The sequence below is a fragment of the Cimex lectularius genome, unplaced genomic scaffold, assembly GCF_000648675.2.
Source record: "Cimex lectularius strain Harlan isolate CLEC.00 unplaced genomic scaffold, Clec_2.1 scaffold4, whole genome shotgun sequence".
In the NCBI taxonomy this organism is placed as follows: Eukaryota; Metazoa; Arthropoda; class Insecta; order Hemiptera; family Cimicidae; genus Cimex; species Cimex lectularius.
In genome coordinates, this window is record NW_019392723.1 from 3,794,540 (window position 1) to 3,813,478 (window position 18,939).

At 35.7% G+C, this 18,939-nt stretch overlaps 1 protein-coding gene across 1 annotated transcript in view; it reads right to left on the minus strand.

Moving 5' to 3' along the window:
- Positions 1–1,525: 1,525 nt before the first annotated feature.
- The window catches only part of LOC106671136, a 34,158-nt gene continuing 16,744 nt past the window's right edge, over positions 1,526–18,939 (minus strand). Inside the window, exons 3-7 of the mRNA XM_014401985.2 lie at positions 5,000–5,033; positions 3,488–3,672; positions 3,196–3,306; positions 1,776–1,960; positions 1,526–1,703 (exon numbers count right to left, since the gene is read on the minus strand). Coding sequence (XP_014257471.1) covers positions 1,652–1,703; positions 1,776–1,960; positions 3,196–3,306; positions 3,488–3,672; positions 5,000–5,033 — 567 coding nt within the window. The 3' untranslated portion in view covers positions 1,526–1,651. The remainder of the gene's footprint in view (positions 1,704–1,775; positions 1,961–3,195; positions 3,307–3,487; positions 3,673–4,999; positions 5,034–18,939) is intronic.

Consider the following 18,939-nt stretch of genomic DNA (forward strand, 5'->3'; position numbering starts at 1 on the left):
TTTGTATATACAATAAATTTATGTATTTTATATAAATATATGTCGTTTGTTTTTACTTTTTTTACATTCTGATTTATGGTCTCAGTGACAAAATCGACACAATAACAAAAATATCATTCAAATTTAATAACAAACATCAATGCTTAATTATATTAATTTTATTTGTAAATAATCTCTACTATACAGGCTTATCACCTCGCAGACATCAACGCAATATCCCGAAATATTAATTTATTGTAATAAAACATCACATTACTTGACGAGGAACTACAAACATATATAATATCCTTTATACAAAGACAAAAAAAACCTAAACGTACAAATTAAATTTAGATCCCATTTGTATATTTGCTACATAAATCAGTCCTGTGCTTATAATACTGAAAATCTAATAATTTTAAAACATATTTTCTCTCTAGAAAAAATAATGGCACGCATCAAAAGAAACAATAAAATTAAATTTGAACAGATATACAAAAAGTTGCCAATTTTTAATATATGCTTTTAAAAGTTATGCACCATTCATTCATATTATAACTATTACTTTTTTATCATTAATTTTACCTCCTTATAAATAAATAAATAAACTAATATAAAACTGAAATATTTATGTTACAAACATTCAACCAAAAATAAAACTATAACACTTTGCTAGACGAACCGTAAATACTTCATATTACAAAAAAATTATTTTTTATTATATTAATAATGGTGGAAAATTGTAATATGTTTTTACAATGGCAGAAGATATAAAATGTTTCATCTTTAAAATTAGTTTTAATTTGGCTGTTTACGATCATCCTGGGCTGCCTGTCCTTGCAGTTTGGGTATGCCTGTTCGGCCAGAACTTCACGTTTTGTGGATAATAAAATTTGGATACACATCCGAAACAGCAAGGAAAGTCCAAAATGATCAGAAGCGATCAAACTGCCTTGTATATCTCAAGAAGAATCTCACAATTAAAATTACTGACAAGATATTACACGTATTCATGATTTTGTTTTAGTATATATACCATATATAAAACAAGAGGTAATTTATAAACACTAAATCTTCACTAAAATAAAATAATGTAATTTGTAATTCTTATTTATTGTAAATGCAATCATCATAATCCAAAAATTGGTTATCATTAGAATTGATTTCAGTCAAAAAGTAAATTATTATTCATTTAAATGCAAAGCATTACATTTACAATGTAAATTATAATTTATACACACATTTGTGTATAAGAAATTCATATAAACCAACTAATTATTGGTAATATTTGGTTAATCCGTGGTGGTTTACTTATACTAAGCTTCCTTTTATCATTTTCTGGATACCATTCTCACTCTCACTCTCACTCACTCTATCTCTCTCTCACACACACACACACTCACTCATTCCCTCCCTCCCACTCCCTCCCTCTTTTATACCTTCTGTTTTCTCTTTCCTTATAAATGTCTTTATCCACTATTAAAACATTCAGTCCTATCACTATTTTTTTTTTACATCTTTCAAGTAGGGAGTATTTCATGTTTTGTGCTTAATATCCTAGTATAACTTCAATGCCATGAATTAACTCATTATATTTTCATGGCAGTTAACAGTTCCTACCCTATGAAAATATATCGAATTGCCTATTTATTTATTATTTAGATAACACTGCTCAGTTGGGTACTGCAGCATAATTTGTTCGTCGGGTTAGCAATGGCATACAACTACAACAAAATGAAAAGTAGAATAGCATTATGAAAGCTAGTAATTAAATGAAGATTTAACATTTTATTTACCTGCAAGTATGCTTGTTCCAGGAAAAGCCTGTGACACAGTCACTTTTATATAAACAGTTACATTCGCATTTTTGCGCATTCCAGTACTTTGTTCCACTCTCGGCCAAACATTTCTTTTTGTCGTCATCGTTGGTACAAACACAAGCACATTCAGATTCTTTGTAAACTTGTAATGGGCTGCAATCCTGAAAATAATACGAGAATTGTCAAAAAATACAAAATCAACATAAAATTTGTCAGGAAATTATGTTGGAAGCTCAACTCCTACATAAATTACATAAATGTACAGAAGGTTTAAAAATAAAATTTCAAAAATAGTACTTTTTTAACTAACGGTACACAAAAAATGGTCATTATAATTAATAATGAAAAAAATAAGTAGTACAAAAATTAAATTCAGTAGAACAAAAGGCTAAAAGAAATACAGAGGTAATGATACAAAGTCTGCTGTGTATGAAAAACATTAAACCTCAAAAATTTCATACTAAAAATGAATGTGGTGGAACTGACCGAAGTAGAAGTAAAAATGAAATGAACCTGGGCAGGACACACAGCGAGAATGGAGGAACCAAAACAAAACGTGTTTTAGTCTACAAACAAAGGAGTAAAAAATAGAAAAAGAGGTTGAAAATTTAAGATATGAGAAGGGGACTTCATAAAAATTGCAAAAAATAATAGGACATACAAAAAAGGAATAATGGAAACAAAAGAAAAAGGACTATGCTTCCTGAAGGTCCTGTCTCAAATATGTATCTAAGATTGTTCAACATGATTTTATCCTCTCTAATCACTTCGGGCCTTACCATCCACCACTGAAGTTAGGATCCAGGAGCTTTCAACAGCTTCATATAAGCCCCCAACACATGCACTTTTGAAACCTAGAAACACTCTTACAAATACTTAAATTATGTAATAAAGGATCGATGGGGTATTCAGTATTCTACCCCAACACATGCACTTTTGAAACCTAGAAACACTCTTACAAATACTTAAATTATGTAATAAAGGATCGATGGGGTATTCAGTATTCTACCATTTGTCTCTCAAACACGTTCATGCTAATAAATACATTCACTATCAATAAAAGAAACATATAATGAAATATCAGTACTTTGCACAATAAAACATGCCTGTTTCTTTCTAAAATCAGCACACAGGATACAAATTCTCGCTGCTCAAGCATAATTATCATATCGGGTGGCATTCCTACACGCTCTATATATGGAGCTATCAAGTGAAACAGATGGAGCAGCCGAACAAATCAGCAGGCCTATTCTTAACCAAGTGAGGATGATCCCTCTTCTACGATTCAGAATGTAGGAGCTTCTCTGCTGATCCAAACCGCTAAATTATGGCTGAACTGTGTTAATTTATAAAATTTAGAATTGTTAAATGTTGTGTGAAAACTTTAATTTCATACCTTGGCTTTTCTCCTGCACGTGCAGCCACATTTAAGATGTTTGACTACTGATACAAATTCTGTTCTCGGCGGAGAATATTTCTTTCCTCCTAGATATCTTCTGATGAAAACCTGAGATCATTAAAATTTTATTATTTACTTTGAAGAATTATTGTTTAGCCAGATTTTGTTTTTATGCAATGACATGTTATCATAGCATCTGACTATTTTACTGTAAATTTTTAGTAGATAGTCTTAAAATCTAAAGAATAGACAAACTATTGCAATGCACAATTTAAAAAATACTACTTACTCTGTAGTAAACTAATTCTGTCTCGTATGGAGCACAGATAAAGATTTCTGGTTGAACACAAGATCCTCCACAACGATCAATTCTTGTACTTCTTGGAAAGTAGACTTCAGACAAGTCTTTGTGCCTCCTTAAGCTAACCTCGTGTTTTTCAATGGCACAATTAGCAGGTGGGGCAAGGAGCAATGCTGTAAAATAATTATTACTTTTTTAAACAAATTATAAACATCAATATTGTTCAGCAGAGTGTAAAACCAAATGTTTGTATTGTGAGATTTTTTGTTAGTGTTATTTCTGATTATCTTGGTCTGCCAATTTCACTGGTTTGTTCTGCCAGCATTTTGTCATAAAACACAAAAATTGACCATTGAATATGATCAAATGCTGAAAAATATCTGCCAGACAAGCGAGAAGAGAATGATCATAAATGCCCAGCCTACAAATCTTCATACTTTTAACAATGTAGCATATTATCAAATTGCATGATTTCCTCCTGTGGCCTGCAAGGTGATGAACCTGTAATTTAATCATTACAGTTTGATCGTAACCGATCATTTTGGTCTGCCCCACTGGGTTGGTCTTTCAGACGTGTTCCTGCATTTTGCCATCTTCAGTGGTGGGTTTTTGTGTAAAACAGAAATACTGACCCACACATATGATAGATGACAGTCAAAAATTGGTAAACGGACGTGATCAAAAACAACCAGATTATAAATTTTTATTGTCTTTAAAACAGGCAACTGGACTATCTCCAATAAAGATCTTAGCACATTTTCCTAGTTTATGCATATATACCTTCTATTTATCTAATGTTTTAGTAATAATTTAAACCACTCATGACTTACCATATCTGTCTAAAGTAATACATAGGAAGGAAACAGAACGTTGCAAAATATATTTTGAAATTTGGTTAGTACTAGTCATTTTGGTCTGTCCATTGTCATTGGGTTGTCAGACATGTTTTTACATTTTGCATTTTTCATTTGAAGTGGGGGGTTTTGGTGTAAAACAGACAACAGAAGATGACAAAATGCTGACAAAAATCTGACAGCCCATTGTCAAGAATAGGTAGACCAAAACTATCAAAAACAGCCCAACTACAAATTGGCAACTGAACTATCTCTAACAAAGATCTTAGTACATAATCAAATGTTACGGTGATCATTTAAGTTATTCATGCCATATTTGTTTATTATAAAAAATAGGAAGCAAACAGAATATAGGAAATATATTTTGAAATTTTGTCGTAATAGGTCATTTTGATTTATCTCTCCTACTGGGATGGTCTGACAGACATGATCCCACATTTTGCCATCTTCACTGGTGGTAAAAGAGACATATTGAAGATGGCAAAATGATGACAAGGCATCTGACATAACAAAGTGATAGAAAATGATCGATAACGACCAACCTTCATATTCATAGCCCTACAGACAACATGGAGAAATCTCAAAATTATCTTCTTTATTCATGCTTAGATAAGTAAAAAAAAAAAGTTTATGAATTGGTTCTTACTTATATTTCCCAGAGCTGCTACCTCTTCTGATGTCTGCAACAAACAAAACAATTATAAATCAAATAAGGTAAATATATTGCTGGAAAAAAGAACATATAATGTACTTGTCATGTTTGATCAGTTGCTGATCATAATATTTAATTACATTATACATGAAATCATAGGTTTCAAAATTGTGAATAAATGTTCTTATTTCTTAATATTTTAAAGTATTACTTAAAATCTTGATGAAGGGGATGTACTTAACGAAAGTTTAACAAAGGGGCCGAGTATTTTCTTTCTAACCGGCCTCAACCTTTGTTTTTAAACATATAATTTCAGGACAACAGCCACCACTGAACAGCTAATGCCAGGTCACGCTAACCATTTATCTGGTGTCATCTACACCAAAGCAGTCTTAGCCTGCTGTCTTTTTTCATCAATGAATTCACATCCTTTATCAGTCCCCAAATCATATACTTACCACTAAGAAACTATTCCTACAATTATAAGCCCTCCCATCGAACTTTTAAACAAAAAACTAAAAGGTACAGAAAAACCATCAACTGTATCATCCCTGTGGTAGGGTACTGCTATATTGACCCAACCATTAACTTTTTGCCCTTCAACTTTGCAATTTTTTCGCGGTCGTGGGTTCGATTCCCACCGTCGCAAAAAAAAAAACTGCAATCTTTACACGACATTTGAAAAATGGCAAAAAGGAGGGAAAATTCAAAAGGTGCGGTTGAGTTGGGAAGTTGGCGTCCGAGTGGATCGAGGTCACGATAGCTCAAGTGGTAAAGCAGCGGCGTATCTAGCCGAAGATCGTGGGTTCGAATCCCCTCTCGTGCCATTGACTTTTTTATTTCAACTAAAAACCTTAATTAATTGTAATATATTAATTGGTCAAGCGGACCACGAAATTAGTGAATCTATGTAACACTGTTGTATTTAAATTTGAATTGAAATTATGTTTTGTTTCTTTTAGATGGCCCTTAAATTCCGAAAATTTGTTCGATTTAGGCAAGTGTTCTTTTTACTCTCGTTTTTATTTCTCTACCGCTTTGTCCTATATATTTAATATCACCATCAATACAATTAAGTTGGTAAACCCCGCTTTTTGCCAAGTTGTCTACCTTTTGCAATTCATGTCGAGAGACGTGGTTGTGGAAATCCTTCAATCTGATGATGAGCTAAGGGCTCGAAATCCGGATCGTTGCAAAATAACTTACTGTGAGTAGGAACTATGTTTTTTAAAAAAGGATTGAACACCGCACTCACTCCATCATTCATCATTTCTAAGACCTAAACATTCCTTTTATCGATAAACTGATCCGATCCAGTTCCCAAAGTTCCAGACCAAACTCTCGATACATTCTAATCACACACACTGCCCAAGCCTTATTTTAAAAGATGATGACCTCCAGGCCACTTATTCCATCATATTAAATGCCAGTGTTGGCTGGATTCTCTTGTATGTGTCCTCTGTGTACAATGTTGGCCAGGCAGCTACGAATAATTTTTAAAAACAGTTCTACTTGATTGATTGGTTTTTGTATATGGTCAGCCTGTTGCAGAAAAGCAAATTTTATTGTAAGTTTTCACTTATCATACACATTACAAGTCGGATAACATGAATTCAGTGGTAAGATAAAAAATCGCCCGTTATCAAAGGAATGTGTCATTTTGCCGTCATATTAAAAATCAATTAAGAATAAATAAACATTTTGAGTTTATTTGTTTTTGTACTATATGATTATATCTGCACCCTCACGAGATGTGAATATTTCAGACAGGCCTGGGAAACTGTATAATTGATAAGGTCGAGTAGGAAACTTTCTCCCGTGTCAGTCTATATTTAAAATTCAGTCGAATATATTTCATTTGGCGTTACTTTTGTCATGTAAATTCTATGAAATTGTGAACGTTATCAGACTGTTCACATTTGGGAAATCCATATCGTAAGTGCCTGCGTACAAGCTCATATCTACTTTCAAGATGTCGTCATGCAATATTTTCCTCTTTCGAATGAATTCAAACTTTTATCAATTAGTCGTCACACAATTTCTTTTTACTGAAAAGCTTTATATGAAAAGTGACGAGGATGGTTATGCTCTTCATGATAGAGGCTTTCATCAGCTTGAAGACATCCAAAATCTCAAAACTTCAGAAATAAGGTTCAGATAAAATTAGCGGATCAAACTATTAATTGACACTCAGTTCGTGAAGAAGAAGCTTGTAAAAGCATGAAAAGCAGTTATGAGTATAAGAAAAAAGTGACGAGATCGGTTGTGCCCTTTATCGTGGACTCATCTTGAGGTCTCATCATAAAGATAGTCGGTGTGACTCTCGTGACATTGCAGTCACTTGATGACGACCCACCGGGGCCCGATCGCACACCCCTGTCGGCCGCCGGCACTGAGGGTCCACTCCAGCACCGTGAGGTTTATTACATTTTGGTTTTTCTTGGCTGGATTTTCAGGGTACCTTCCATTAGCCATGTTGAGAGAAATATTGAGGGGGAATAGGAGAAGGGAAGCTAAAAAGGAAAAGAGATCAAAGAGGAAAATAAAATTATTAAAAGAAGGGAGAGATCGCCCCTCCGGGATAAAAGTGAGGAAGATGCTCTTTTAGTTGGCTCTTACGACAGGCAGAAAAACCGTGGATTCTACCCCGGGACCCACATGGGAACTAACTGGTGTTATGAGTATGAGAAGTGGTGAGTTGTGTTCTTCATCTTGGTGCCTTTTATTTTTCTTGAAGACAGTCCAAATCCCAAAAATCAAAAAATAAGTTTTAGAGAAAATTTTAGGTTCTAGTGAGACTCAGTTCATGGCAGAAGAAGCTTGAAAAACTGAAAAATCGTTAACACTCATTACATGGCAGGAGAAGTTTATATTTTAAAAAACAGGCTCAGCTGGATTGAGTCAATTGGGGCTGCTGAGGATGTTCTCGTAAGCTCAAACGACAAAATAAATATTTATGTCACGGAATTGAATTTTCTTTTCTTCCCTAGTTGAAATAAAATTTTAAAAACCTTGCAACAGAAAACAATATGTTATTATTGAAGAAAAACACTTTTATCCCTTTGGAAGGTAGTAATTTACTTTTAGCCATTTTTTTAATTAAAAAAACCTAATCATCGGTTAATCAAAAGAGCAATTTTTTGTTTAAATAATATTTTCAACGAGAGCGAAATTGTAAAACGGATTAATAAAATAAAAGGCTAACCTAAATGGATGAGCTCACGACTAAAACTTGGCTAATATCCTGGAACCATTCACAACTGGACATAACAAAGAGGCCAATTTACTCTGTTGTGCACACCGTTGAGCAGATTGTGCAGCCTTGAGCAGTACGTTCCCAACAGTTCATTCTCTTCATATTTGCAACTCGACGACTGTTTTGTTATCAGAAGCGATGTTGTGTAATATATAAACGTGCCTATGAATCGTTTTTTCTTAGGTTCTGCAATTATGCAAGCCTAAGATTCCGTAAATGAAACCGGAAGGGATCTGTTAAACCGGCTAGCCTCCAGTCCTCCTTTATTTTACACAATGCTAACAAAAGGAGTCTTGTCGACTCGATACGCCTCTTTACAATGGACGCCTTGGTTCGACTCAAATTCGGCTTATCTTATTGACTAAAATAAATTGGCTAACGGCTCGCGATTAGCAATTTCGAATGAATTTCGTTTATAAACGGCGTAGATTTGGTAGAGATTAACAGCATATTACAATAGACGACGTTTTTCTCTAAAAAAAAGTCTATCGTCTCAAGTTAGATAAAATTTAATCTTAACCTAAATGCCGACGCCCTTACGAGTTTTGACGCAGCTTTAACATTTTTATAACACAAAAAACTTTCAATTAAGTGACAAATCCCTTTTTTTTTTTTTTTTTTCAACAACGATAAACTTATCAAAAATTTGTGATTTGACGATCAAACTAAAATTAATGAAGGTGAAATTTGTCATTTCACCCACAGTTAAGCTATGAACCTATTCGGACGTTAAAAGAAAGCAAAAGGTACAGATTTTGATTGTAGCATCATCGCTTAAATAAGAGTACATCTTATTACACTGGAAAAACCAAAATAACCGGTCAACAGCTTACGCAATTTGTCGACGTTACAGAATTCAACAAACAAACCAATGTGTTTGATTACCGTTTCTGACAACCGTCGCTGAGCTTATAAAATATTCATTTTTTTATGCAATTGCCCTATGGATGAGGGGAGTGGATGAAATTGTAGGTAACACCCACCCTAAGAAACGAAATAAACATTTTTTTATTTATTGCAGGTTGTGAATGTTCTATAAATAAACAGCTACGATAGAAGTCAAAATCGTGGACGAATATAAAAAATTATCTATGAAAAGACTTTCTAAAAGTCGTGTATACTTTTGTGCATATTTTTAAATTTTTCTCTAATGAAGTTTCTTCTAGAAAGATATTCACTCATGAATCTATTTTCTTTGTAATTTTTACAACTGAGGTGAAAAATAAACCAAGATATTGCCATTCACAAAGACGTGGAAGCTTAATCTAAAAAGCAACCTCTTTAATAATACGTATATATTAAAGAGGCTAAATTTTTACCATTAGGTATAATTTATTTGGTTCGGTCTAAACCAGAGAAAAGTTTCCTGCAGATCGGTTGAGTTGACTCAAAGTTATCATTATTAAATTCACTAATTTTTGTGGTCCGCTTGACCAATTAATATCATTAAATTAATTAAGGTTTTTAGTTGAGACAAAAAAGTCAGTGTCACGAGCGGGATTCGAAGCCACGACCTTCGGCTTGAAACGCCGCTACTCTCACAAGTGGTAGGGTAGTCGTGGGTTCGAATCCCGCTCGTGACACTGACTTTTTTATTTCAACTTAAAACCTTAATTAATTGGATGTTATCATTATTTTTGTAATTTTCCAAAAAATGCAGTCGTTTTTGAAGGTGCAAAAAACGGATATTAACCTTGCTTCTGGCTAAAAAAATATTTTAGCCAATTTTCAAACCTCCCTAGGTTGGATTAGCATGGGATAAATTTTTTTTCTCCAATGCCTGTTGTTTCTCTTAAAAATTCGTAACTTCTCTGGATTTTATCCAAAAACAAAGTTATGTCAACCGTTGGAAGCTTAAATGTTCTTCTTTCAGCCAATATCACCTATTTGCGTTTCATACAAATAGAAGTAAGAAAAATAAAGATGAAACCAACAAAAACACCTCAGGTGACTAGAAAAAAGATTTTTGCCACAGTCATTTAAACGAGTCATTTTTTTTTACAAGGGTTCGCAACAGCAGAGGTCATATAAACCCTCAGGGTGCCGGTGTTTTTGAAAAAAAAAAAAAACATTTGTAAGTATGTCGGGTTCGAATGCGGGGCCGCTGGATTCGAACCCGGGACCTTTATCTTACAGTGATAAGCGCCGTGTCAACGACTAAGCCTTGCGGCCACCGACCCCCCACCCTAATAAATTTGCTATTAAGAAAAATTTTTCTTTACAAAATCCGCCAGTTTGAAATATTTTAGAAGCATAAGATCCGTTTCTATGTGTTTTAAAGTCTTTAAAAACGAATGTTTTTGAAAATAAAATTAAAAAATAAACATTTTTGGGTTGGAATAGCCTGGGGTAATTTTTTCTTTCTCCATTGCGCCTGTTGTTCTACTTAAAAATTCTTAACTTCTCTCGATTATCAAAAAAACGAAGTTGGAAAGCTGGATTGCTCTACATTCTGCTCATGTCAGCAAAGTTTGACTTTATGTATATAATTGAGAAAAATAAAGATGAAATCAAGAAAAAAACACCTTGTACTTTTATTTTTATATTTCCGGTTATGAATAATTTATTGGAGGAGGCGACGTTTCCACCCTCACGTGTAGTTTATAAGGTTCTAAAACCCTGTTCTTGTGGATCGGTTGTGTCATTTCAAAATTATCATTATTTTCGTGATTGTCGAAAACAAATCGGAGGCATTTTGGAAGGCGAGACTATTGAAAAAAAAACTTTTTAAATTTTCCCAAAAAATTGTATTCAGGGGTTTTTGATTGTATAAAAATGGAATATCAACTTTTTTCCTTTTAAAAAATATTTTACCGTAATTTGTTAAGTCTCTAGTTCACTACGAAAATACGGTATTTGATGTTAAAAAATATTTTAAAAAAGGCAATTTGGATTCGTATTAAACACCATTTAAATTCCTTAAATAAGAGTTTTTGTAGCAATCAAAATTAACCATTTTTGGGCTGGACTAGACTGGGGTAATTTTTTTTTATCAATGCCTGTTGTTCCACTTAAAAATTCATAAGTTGAGTTGATTCAACGTTATCACATTATTTTTGTGATTTTCGGTAAACTGGAAGCCAACTTAGCATGAAATCAAATTGATATTCGTCTTTTGAAGCGCTCAAAACGCCTGAATACAAATTTTGGAAGAACTTTTTTTCTCAAAACTTTCGCCTTCTCAAATTGGCTTCGAATTTTTCGAAAATCACAAAACTAATGGAATTATTAAATGGAACAACAGGCATTGGTGTAAAAAAAAAATTACCCCAGGATAGTCCATCCCAAAAATGGTTATTTTTGATTGACGAAAATTTCGTACTTAACGACTTTAAATATTGCTTAAACCAAATCCGATTTTTTTTCAAAATGAAATTTTTTGATCTACTTTACTGAAAGCATTTTTTCGTTTTTGCGACTTTTCATATATCTAGTCTTATTTGAATACTATCCTGGATAGTTTTTGCTTATCCTAGATATAAAACAAATCGACTGATATATAATAACCTTGACATACATGCGTAACAATGGTAAAAACATTTTCTTGTCACCTCCATCCTATTGGCAAAAACGCTCGGACTCACGTCTAACATTTTTCGGACTAGTATCACTAAAAAAGAATTTTTTGAAGAAAAATAAATCGTTAATCCAATATCTGTGGTACCCCCTTATAAGTACACTCCATTTTAAATTTGTTAGTTGTGATAAGTAGACAAAAATAGTCCTTAACTATTGCCATTTCGTGCGTTAACGTTGTATATGGCAACATCTTATGTTCAAACTAGACTCTATTTTTCTAAAAGTAGGACTGTCAAGCTATGTTAATTTTTATTACGGCTGTGGGCAATATTTCCAATCATAGTTCACACATCGAAACGGATCTTATGCTTCTAATATTTCAAACTGGCGAATTTCATGAAGAAGAAAGCTTTCTTAATAACAAATTTCTTCGCGAAGGTATATTTACATTTAAATGACTTTCGAGAATTTCTATTTTGAAACACTTGTTTTCACAGTGACAGCTTGTACACAAATATAAATACCAATCAATGGTAAAACATATATATTTTAAATTGAGTTTAGTCTAACTACTAAAAAGAACATATATCATTTATATTCACCACGAGAGAATCAGGTCTGGGTGTACAGTAAGGTTACATATGGCGTAAGTAGCTTGAGCAACGATTTGAATGATTTTAGGTTGGAACACCTGGTTGAACTCCAAAGTTCGATGCCGTATGGCCGAATGAGTTTTATGAATGGTGAGAGCCAGTTTTCATTTATCCAAGAGTCTTTTAAGAAGTCTGAAGCGTCTGTTGGTTTTTGAGTTTTCCATGTAAACCGTTTGTTAATATATAGCCCTGCATAGCGGTTATTAGTTGGTGGGAGCGGGATACTATTGTAGCGGATGAGAGCAGTGGTTATCCTTCGAGGGTTGTAAGTGATGTGATTGTTGACCACTGCTCAAGGGTTATGACATGGGTTTCCAGGTTTATGGTTGAGATGATGGGATACTGGATGACAAGTGTTGGGACAGGATGCCATGGAAGTGTCTATTTCAGGTGGTTTCGAGTATAAATGGAATTTTTACTGTTTAGATAGGTTGGTCAAGAAGTAAAGAGCTTGAGCAACGGTTCGTAGGATGTTGGACTGGTGATCTGATTCTTTAAGCTGGAACGCTTGTTGTGAACCCCACAGTTCAATTGGGTTAACTCAAATAACGACCAGATTCGTTAAGCAGTCTTTGAATAAGTTTCTCTCCTTTCCAAGTAAGTCTATTATCGATGTAACGTCTTGAATAGTGAACGACATGGATTACTGGGAGAGGCATATAGTTGTACTAGATTGGAGAAGACCTGATACCGTGAAGGATACAGGTTATTGTTATGACTTGGATTCGTTTAGTTTGATCCTTTATATCTTGGATTATTCAAACAGGAGAGATAGTCCTAGAGGTTTCTAAAAACTGGGTCTGAGTTCGCTCAAAAGATGGCGGCATCGTCTGCATGTAAAGAGTAGGTTCTGCATCAGGATGTGTGCTGAATAGAGAATGGGACCGAGGATGTCATGCCAAACTCCCGCTACGGATTAGTCGATGGAGGAAAACGATGTTCCTCGTACTACAAAGTACTTATCGAACAGATGGGGTTTTAGGATGAGGAAATAAGTGAATGGAAAAATACGCTTGAGTTTTGTTGAACACACTCGAGAAGCTTTCCTTCCAGTCAAGAAGCATGCAATGATGTCTACCATCCTGCGATTGTTTATGGGTAGTGCGATGTCGCCTGAACCTAAATTTATGGGATGCAATAGCAACATAGATTTCAAGGATGGGAATTTATTTCAGGAGGAGTTTTTTAAGCATTTTGCAAAGTAATATCGGCAAAATAATGTGAGACATGAGAAAGATATAATTGTGTTGACTTAAGAATTTGGATGATGATGGTGTCATGAAAACGATTTCAGGCGGTTTCGTGGACAAATACATCCATATTCTATGTGGATCGTAAAGTTGGACAGGAAATAAGAAGTTTGACCCACGGTTCGTAGGATTTTGGACTCTGGAGTCATTGGATTCTTTGGAGTTGGTTCGTTGAACCTACTTTTCATTTCAATCTTCCTTTGGAAAGGTTTATATCGTTTGTTCCGTTTTATTCATTTAATTAGAATGTGGGGATTCAAAGTAAGTTTTTCGATGTAAGGTCTCAAATAGCAGATGGCACGAGTAAACTGTAGAGGAATGTTCTGGTAGACGAATATAGTTGTAGTAGACTGGAGGAGTCTTGACACCGTGGAGGATGAAGGTTATTTGTTAGAGCAGATTCGTTTAGTTTGATCCTTCAATTTTTATTGTTCCAAACAAGACGGATGGTTCTGGAGGATTCTCAAAGCCACTACTGGTTTTGAGTTGGATGAAACGATGGCGGTATCGTCTGGACGTGAGGAGTACAGTATGCGGATGTGTAGGATGGGAGTTTTTCAAAGATTTTGCAAAATAATAGCAGCAAAGCGATGGAGCGATAGAGGGAGATATGAATGTGGTGGACTTATGTACTGGGATGAGAAGGGTGTCATGGAAACATGATCCTTTATTTTTTTATTGTTCCAAACAGGACAGATGGTCCTGGAGGATTCTCAAAGCCACTACTGGATCTGAATTTGCTGAAAGGAAACGGTATCGTCTGCATGTATGTAATAATGTATCACGATTTCTAGAAATATCTCTAGTGTATACTGAATAGAGAATGGGACCGAGAATGTTTCCTTGGAGAACACATACTTCATCAATATGGTCCGCAAGAGTCATGAAATATGAATTTGTGAGGTCTTGTCGACCCGTATGATTGTACATAAACAGACAACTATATTTACTAACTATTACATGATGTTTTTCTACAGATTCGTAAATCAATTTACTTTATCTTCATTTATTAATGTTCGTTTTCTTATTTTTTGGGCAGTGCCATTCCTTTTAGCTTTCTTTTTCTACTGTTTTTTGTGTATTTCGGTTTTGATAAATATTAGTATTATTAATTTTGTTAATAAGTGTTAAAGGCAATCCTGGTCGACCAGAGGGATTGTCCGCCTCGAACCGGGGCAAGATTCTAGTCCCTTTGAGGTTGGGATTCGATAGTCAACACAGAATGGAAGACTATGTTAGTCCTACATTTAGGTCAGGTTTTCTGAATCGGGCCCCGGTAAGAATTCACTAAGTTTGAATATTGAAAATTCTGACAAACAAGAAAATCTTTTTTCGACTTTTGATAAGAGTCCTTATCACGTTTATTTTTGGAGGACAAACAAATTAACGACCAAGCACGCGGTCTATCAGAATTGCATGCTAATGCACTCGGAAAATTAATCAATGAGAACCACCCAAAAGTTCGTTAGGAAGTGATTGCCATAGACAAATCGGGTCGGAACAGAATAAGAATCATCCTAAAGACTCACCAAGCTTCAAACTTGCTAGTTAAGTCTGAATATTAAAAAAAAAAAATAGAGCGTATATTCCGTCATTTCTGACCGTTAGAGAGGGTATAATAAGAGGAGTGTACAAATAAGTACTGATTTCAGCGAGGCAGTTTTTGCAAAAACTAAAAACAGATAGTCAAAATGCAAAAATTTTACGAGTTCAAAGTAAATGAGACAAGCAAAAACCCGCTACGTAAGTTGGCAATTTATTAAACACTGGTGCGGTTTTAGTATCGTTCAGGGGTAGAACTCTGCCCGAATCCGTTACGATACACTATGTAAAATGCAAGGTTGAACCGTTTATTAAAAACACAGTTTTATGTTTTAAATGCTTACGCTACGGGCACGTTAAAGATAGTCATGACAAAAAAGTTTGTACTCAAGTTGAAATCGCATTGCAAGGGCCTTCATTCTGTGTTTTCACACAAAGAATGCCCTGAATACGAAAAATAGAAAAATATAAAAACTGTGATGGCAGAAGAAAATGTTTGCTATAAAGCTGGGCGCACACTAGGTCGGCGGCGCGGCGCGGCGCGGAACCGACCCCAAGAAGAATACATTGAAATGAATATAACCACGCACACTAGACCGGTATGACGGCCTAGTGTGCGCCGGGCGGTCGGAAATCGCTGAGTTCAGGTATATTCGGATGCCCTCGGACGCCATATTTGTAAAGACGAAGTCAACGATTGTGACGTTGGGACTCCTGGAAATGCAAAATGAACACTAAACCGCAGGCTAGTCAGATGGGGAAAATTCGACCAATGCGGCCGAGTGCGGTTCCTACATAGTTTGCGGACCTTCACAATTCGCCGCGCCGCCCCACCGACTTGGTGTGCGCCCAGCTTAAGGACGCCATTCATTTGGTACCGCAGTACCGCAGTTGGCGAAAGTTGCCGCAGTCTCGTCCCTTAAGGATAACTCCGTCTTCCCGGTACTACCCACCTCATCCGCCTATAAAATTAAAAATAATACTCCTCGTAAGTGAAGACATGGCTCCCCTCCTGGAGAAGACATGGCTCAGATACAAAAAAGGCTGTACTGCCCTCTAACTCCAACACCAAAAGATATCCCAGGAGGACTGCTTCCTCATAACCCATATCGTTCTATGATTTATAGATTACCCAATTCTGCCAAATAGTTCTTCTAGGCATATTCAATGAATCGTAGTTAAAGAAAGCCGTACCTAATATGTGGAAAGACACAATGGTCTTTAATTAAAAAACAAGGAAAGCCTCAAGACAATTACGGATCATATCGCCCCATTTCTTTGATGTCGTGTATGTTAAAGTCCTATGAAAGAATGATTAAAGCTCAATCCTTTTTTTAAAAAGATAGTTCCCAATACCACGTCTCTTGACATGAATTGCAAAAAACTCCACTTTTGCAAAGGGAGAAAAGCTGTTCAATATTCTCCGTTGTTTCACAAGCTCACTAGGGGAGGGGCTGATCCATTCACAGGTCTTCTATTTTTTTGATCGTTTATCAGATCAATGATAGATTTTGGAGCAGTGTTTTTCGGGCAAGCGACAGACACCCACATAAATAAGATCCAAATTTTCATTAATAAATGCTTCAGACGAATATTGGGGTGCTTTCAAAGCTCTCCTCGCATAGCTATAAACGCTGAGGCGGCCCAGCCTCCCCTAAAGAGTCGTATTAAGAAACTCGCCGTTAATAGGATAATTAATTTACATAGAACAGAAAGTATAATTCTTCCAAAGATAGCCTCACTGGCCGAGTTAGTTCTAACCACAAACTACTGGCTCCACAGAAAAGCCCCACCAATTGACTCAGCATTTGTAGACACCGTACCCGAAATATTTTCTATCCACAAAAGTAAAATAAACCCGGTTTACATATTCCAAATCCCATCAGCATTTGTCTCCCCCACTTGTTTATACCTAAATGTCTACTCCAGGGTACCAGGCTGGATAGCCAATCAAATGTTTCGGGCAGACCTTAGAGCGAATTTGGCTAATTATTACTCGAAAGTAGACGGAAAGGTCGGATTTGCCATATACGACCCAGTACGCATACAAACTTAGGGTGCTCTCTTCCAGGGTGGGCTTCGATATTCTCCGCGGAATCGATGGGGGTAATCAAGGCCCTAGAATACACTCAGTATAAGCTTCACAACGCAACCCAAATCGTAATACACAATATAAGCACTTATTCCAAATGCAATCACGTTACAATGAAAATTTTATTGAGATACAGAGACTTGGTTAGTGACAGTAAATTAGCCACCCTGTGTTGGATTAAAAGACACTCGGGCATCCGAGAAAATGAAAATGTGGATAAGTTTGCGAAGGAGGCCGTAGTAAACGTCTCTTTCTATGACTACAAAATGACCAAGTGCGATGCCAAAAGGGCATTAAATAAAGTGTGGTTCCGCGATTGGCAACTGCTTCATGACGGTTCCCAGGGGATGCGGGGTGGGGGTTGGGGGGGCTTCTTGAGCTTTCTGGACAATGTTTAGCCCCGAGCATAGGGAGACGTGGACTTTTCCACATAGGCTTTGTGTAGACGGCATGGCATGGTGCGGTTGCACAAGGCCAAAAAAAAAAAAAAAACCAATATATGTATATATAATATTAATATAGCAATAGGAGCAATATAATTTTTAAAGAAGACTTGTCGGATATGTAAACGTTGACAAGCCATCGGTATGTATCACATTTTATCAAGGTACAATAGAATAGATGGTAAGGTGAATTAAGCAATTTGTTCGACTCGGAGGAGAAAATTTAAATATGATTCATTATCAAACCAAAACCTTCAGTATTACCGACTACAAGCGGGGCTCAACGAACTTCACGTCATTCACCGGTCCAAACGTAATTAGTTACGGTTTAATTAAAGGCACAATGATGATGCTATGCTCTACATGGAATCTTTTAATCCAAATGAAAATTGGCTGGTTCAAAACGGAAACGTGGATTTAAGTCGGTTCAGCATAATAGTAAGAGAACACTCTTTGCTAAGGCAAATTAGACCGGTTAGTTTTTATTTCTCTTCACACTTCTCACTTTATTAAAGAAACTTGAAACAAATTCCAAAAAACCTACCAACAAATAAATCCTCGAGTGTGCTCATAACTAAACATTTTCGAAAACCCTCCTGGCCGATTTGAGAATCGATTGTGTTGGGATCTCTGATGATGACAGTGATAATGTAGTCGTTACCGTTCGTTTTCGTCTGCTTATCCCCGGTTTGGCCTGTTAAATGTCATTTTTAATGTTGAGACCAATCCAGCGTATATATAAATACCGAAATGCTCAGTAACGACCAAATTGCAGGATCATCACCACGCAGACCATATAAATAAATCTCAAAAGTTGTGTGATAGGCTGTGCCCATGCTTTCGAAGGGGTTAGGCATACAGGCATTCATTTTAACTGACCGTTACACCAGTATGTGGGAACGAGAACTCAGATATGAGACCAATACAAGCCGACGTTCCCCATGGGAGCACTCTTAGTCTCACTCTTTATACCATCTACACTGCTCACTTTCCTAGACATTCTACCAACATAGGCACATGATAAAAACATCTAAAAACACTTTGAGCTTATCCAAGACTGATGACTGTTCCCTCTGCTGAATCATCTCTCAATCACACTCTCTCTCTCTCTTTCTCTCTCTCTCTCTCTCTCTCTCTCTCTCTCTCTCTCTCTCTCTTTCTCTTTCTCTCTCTTGGTGG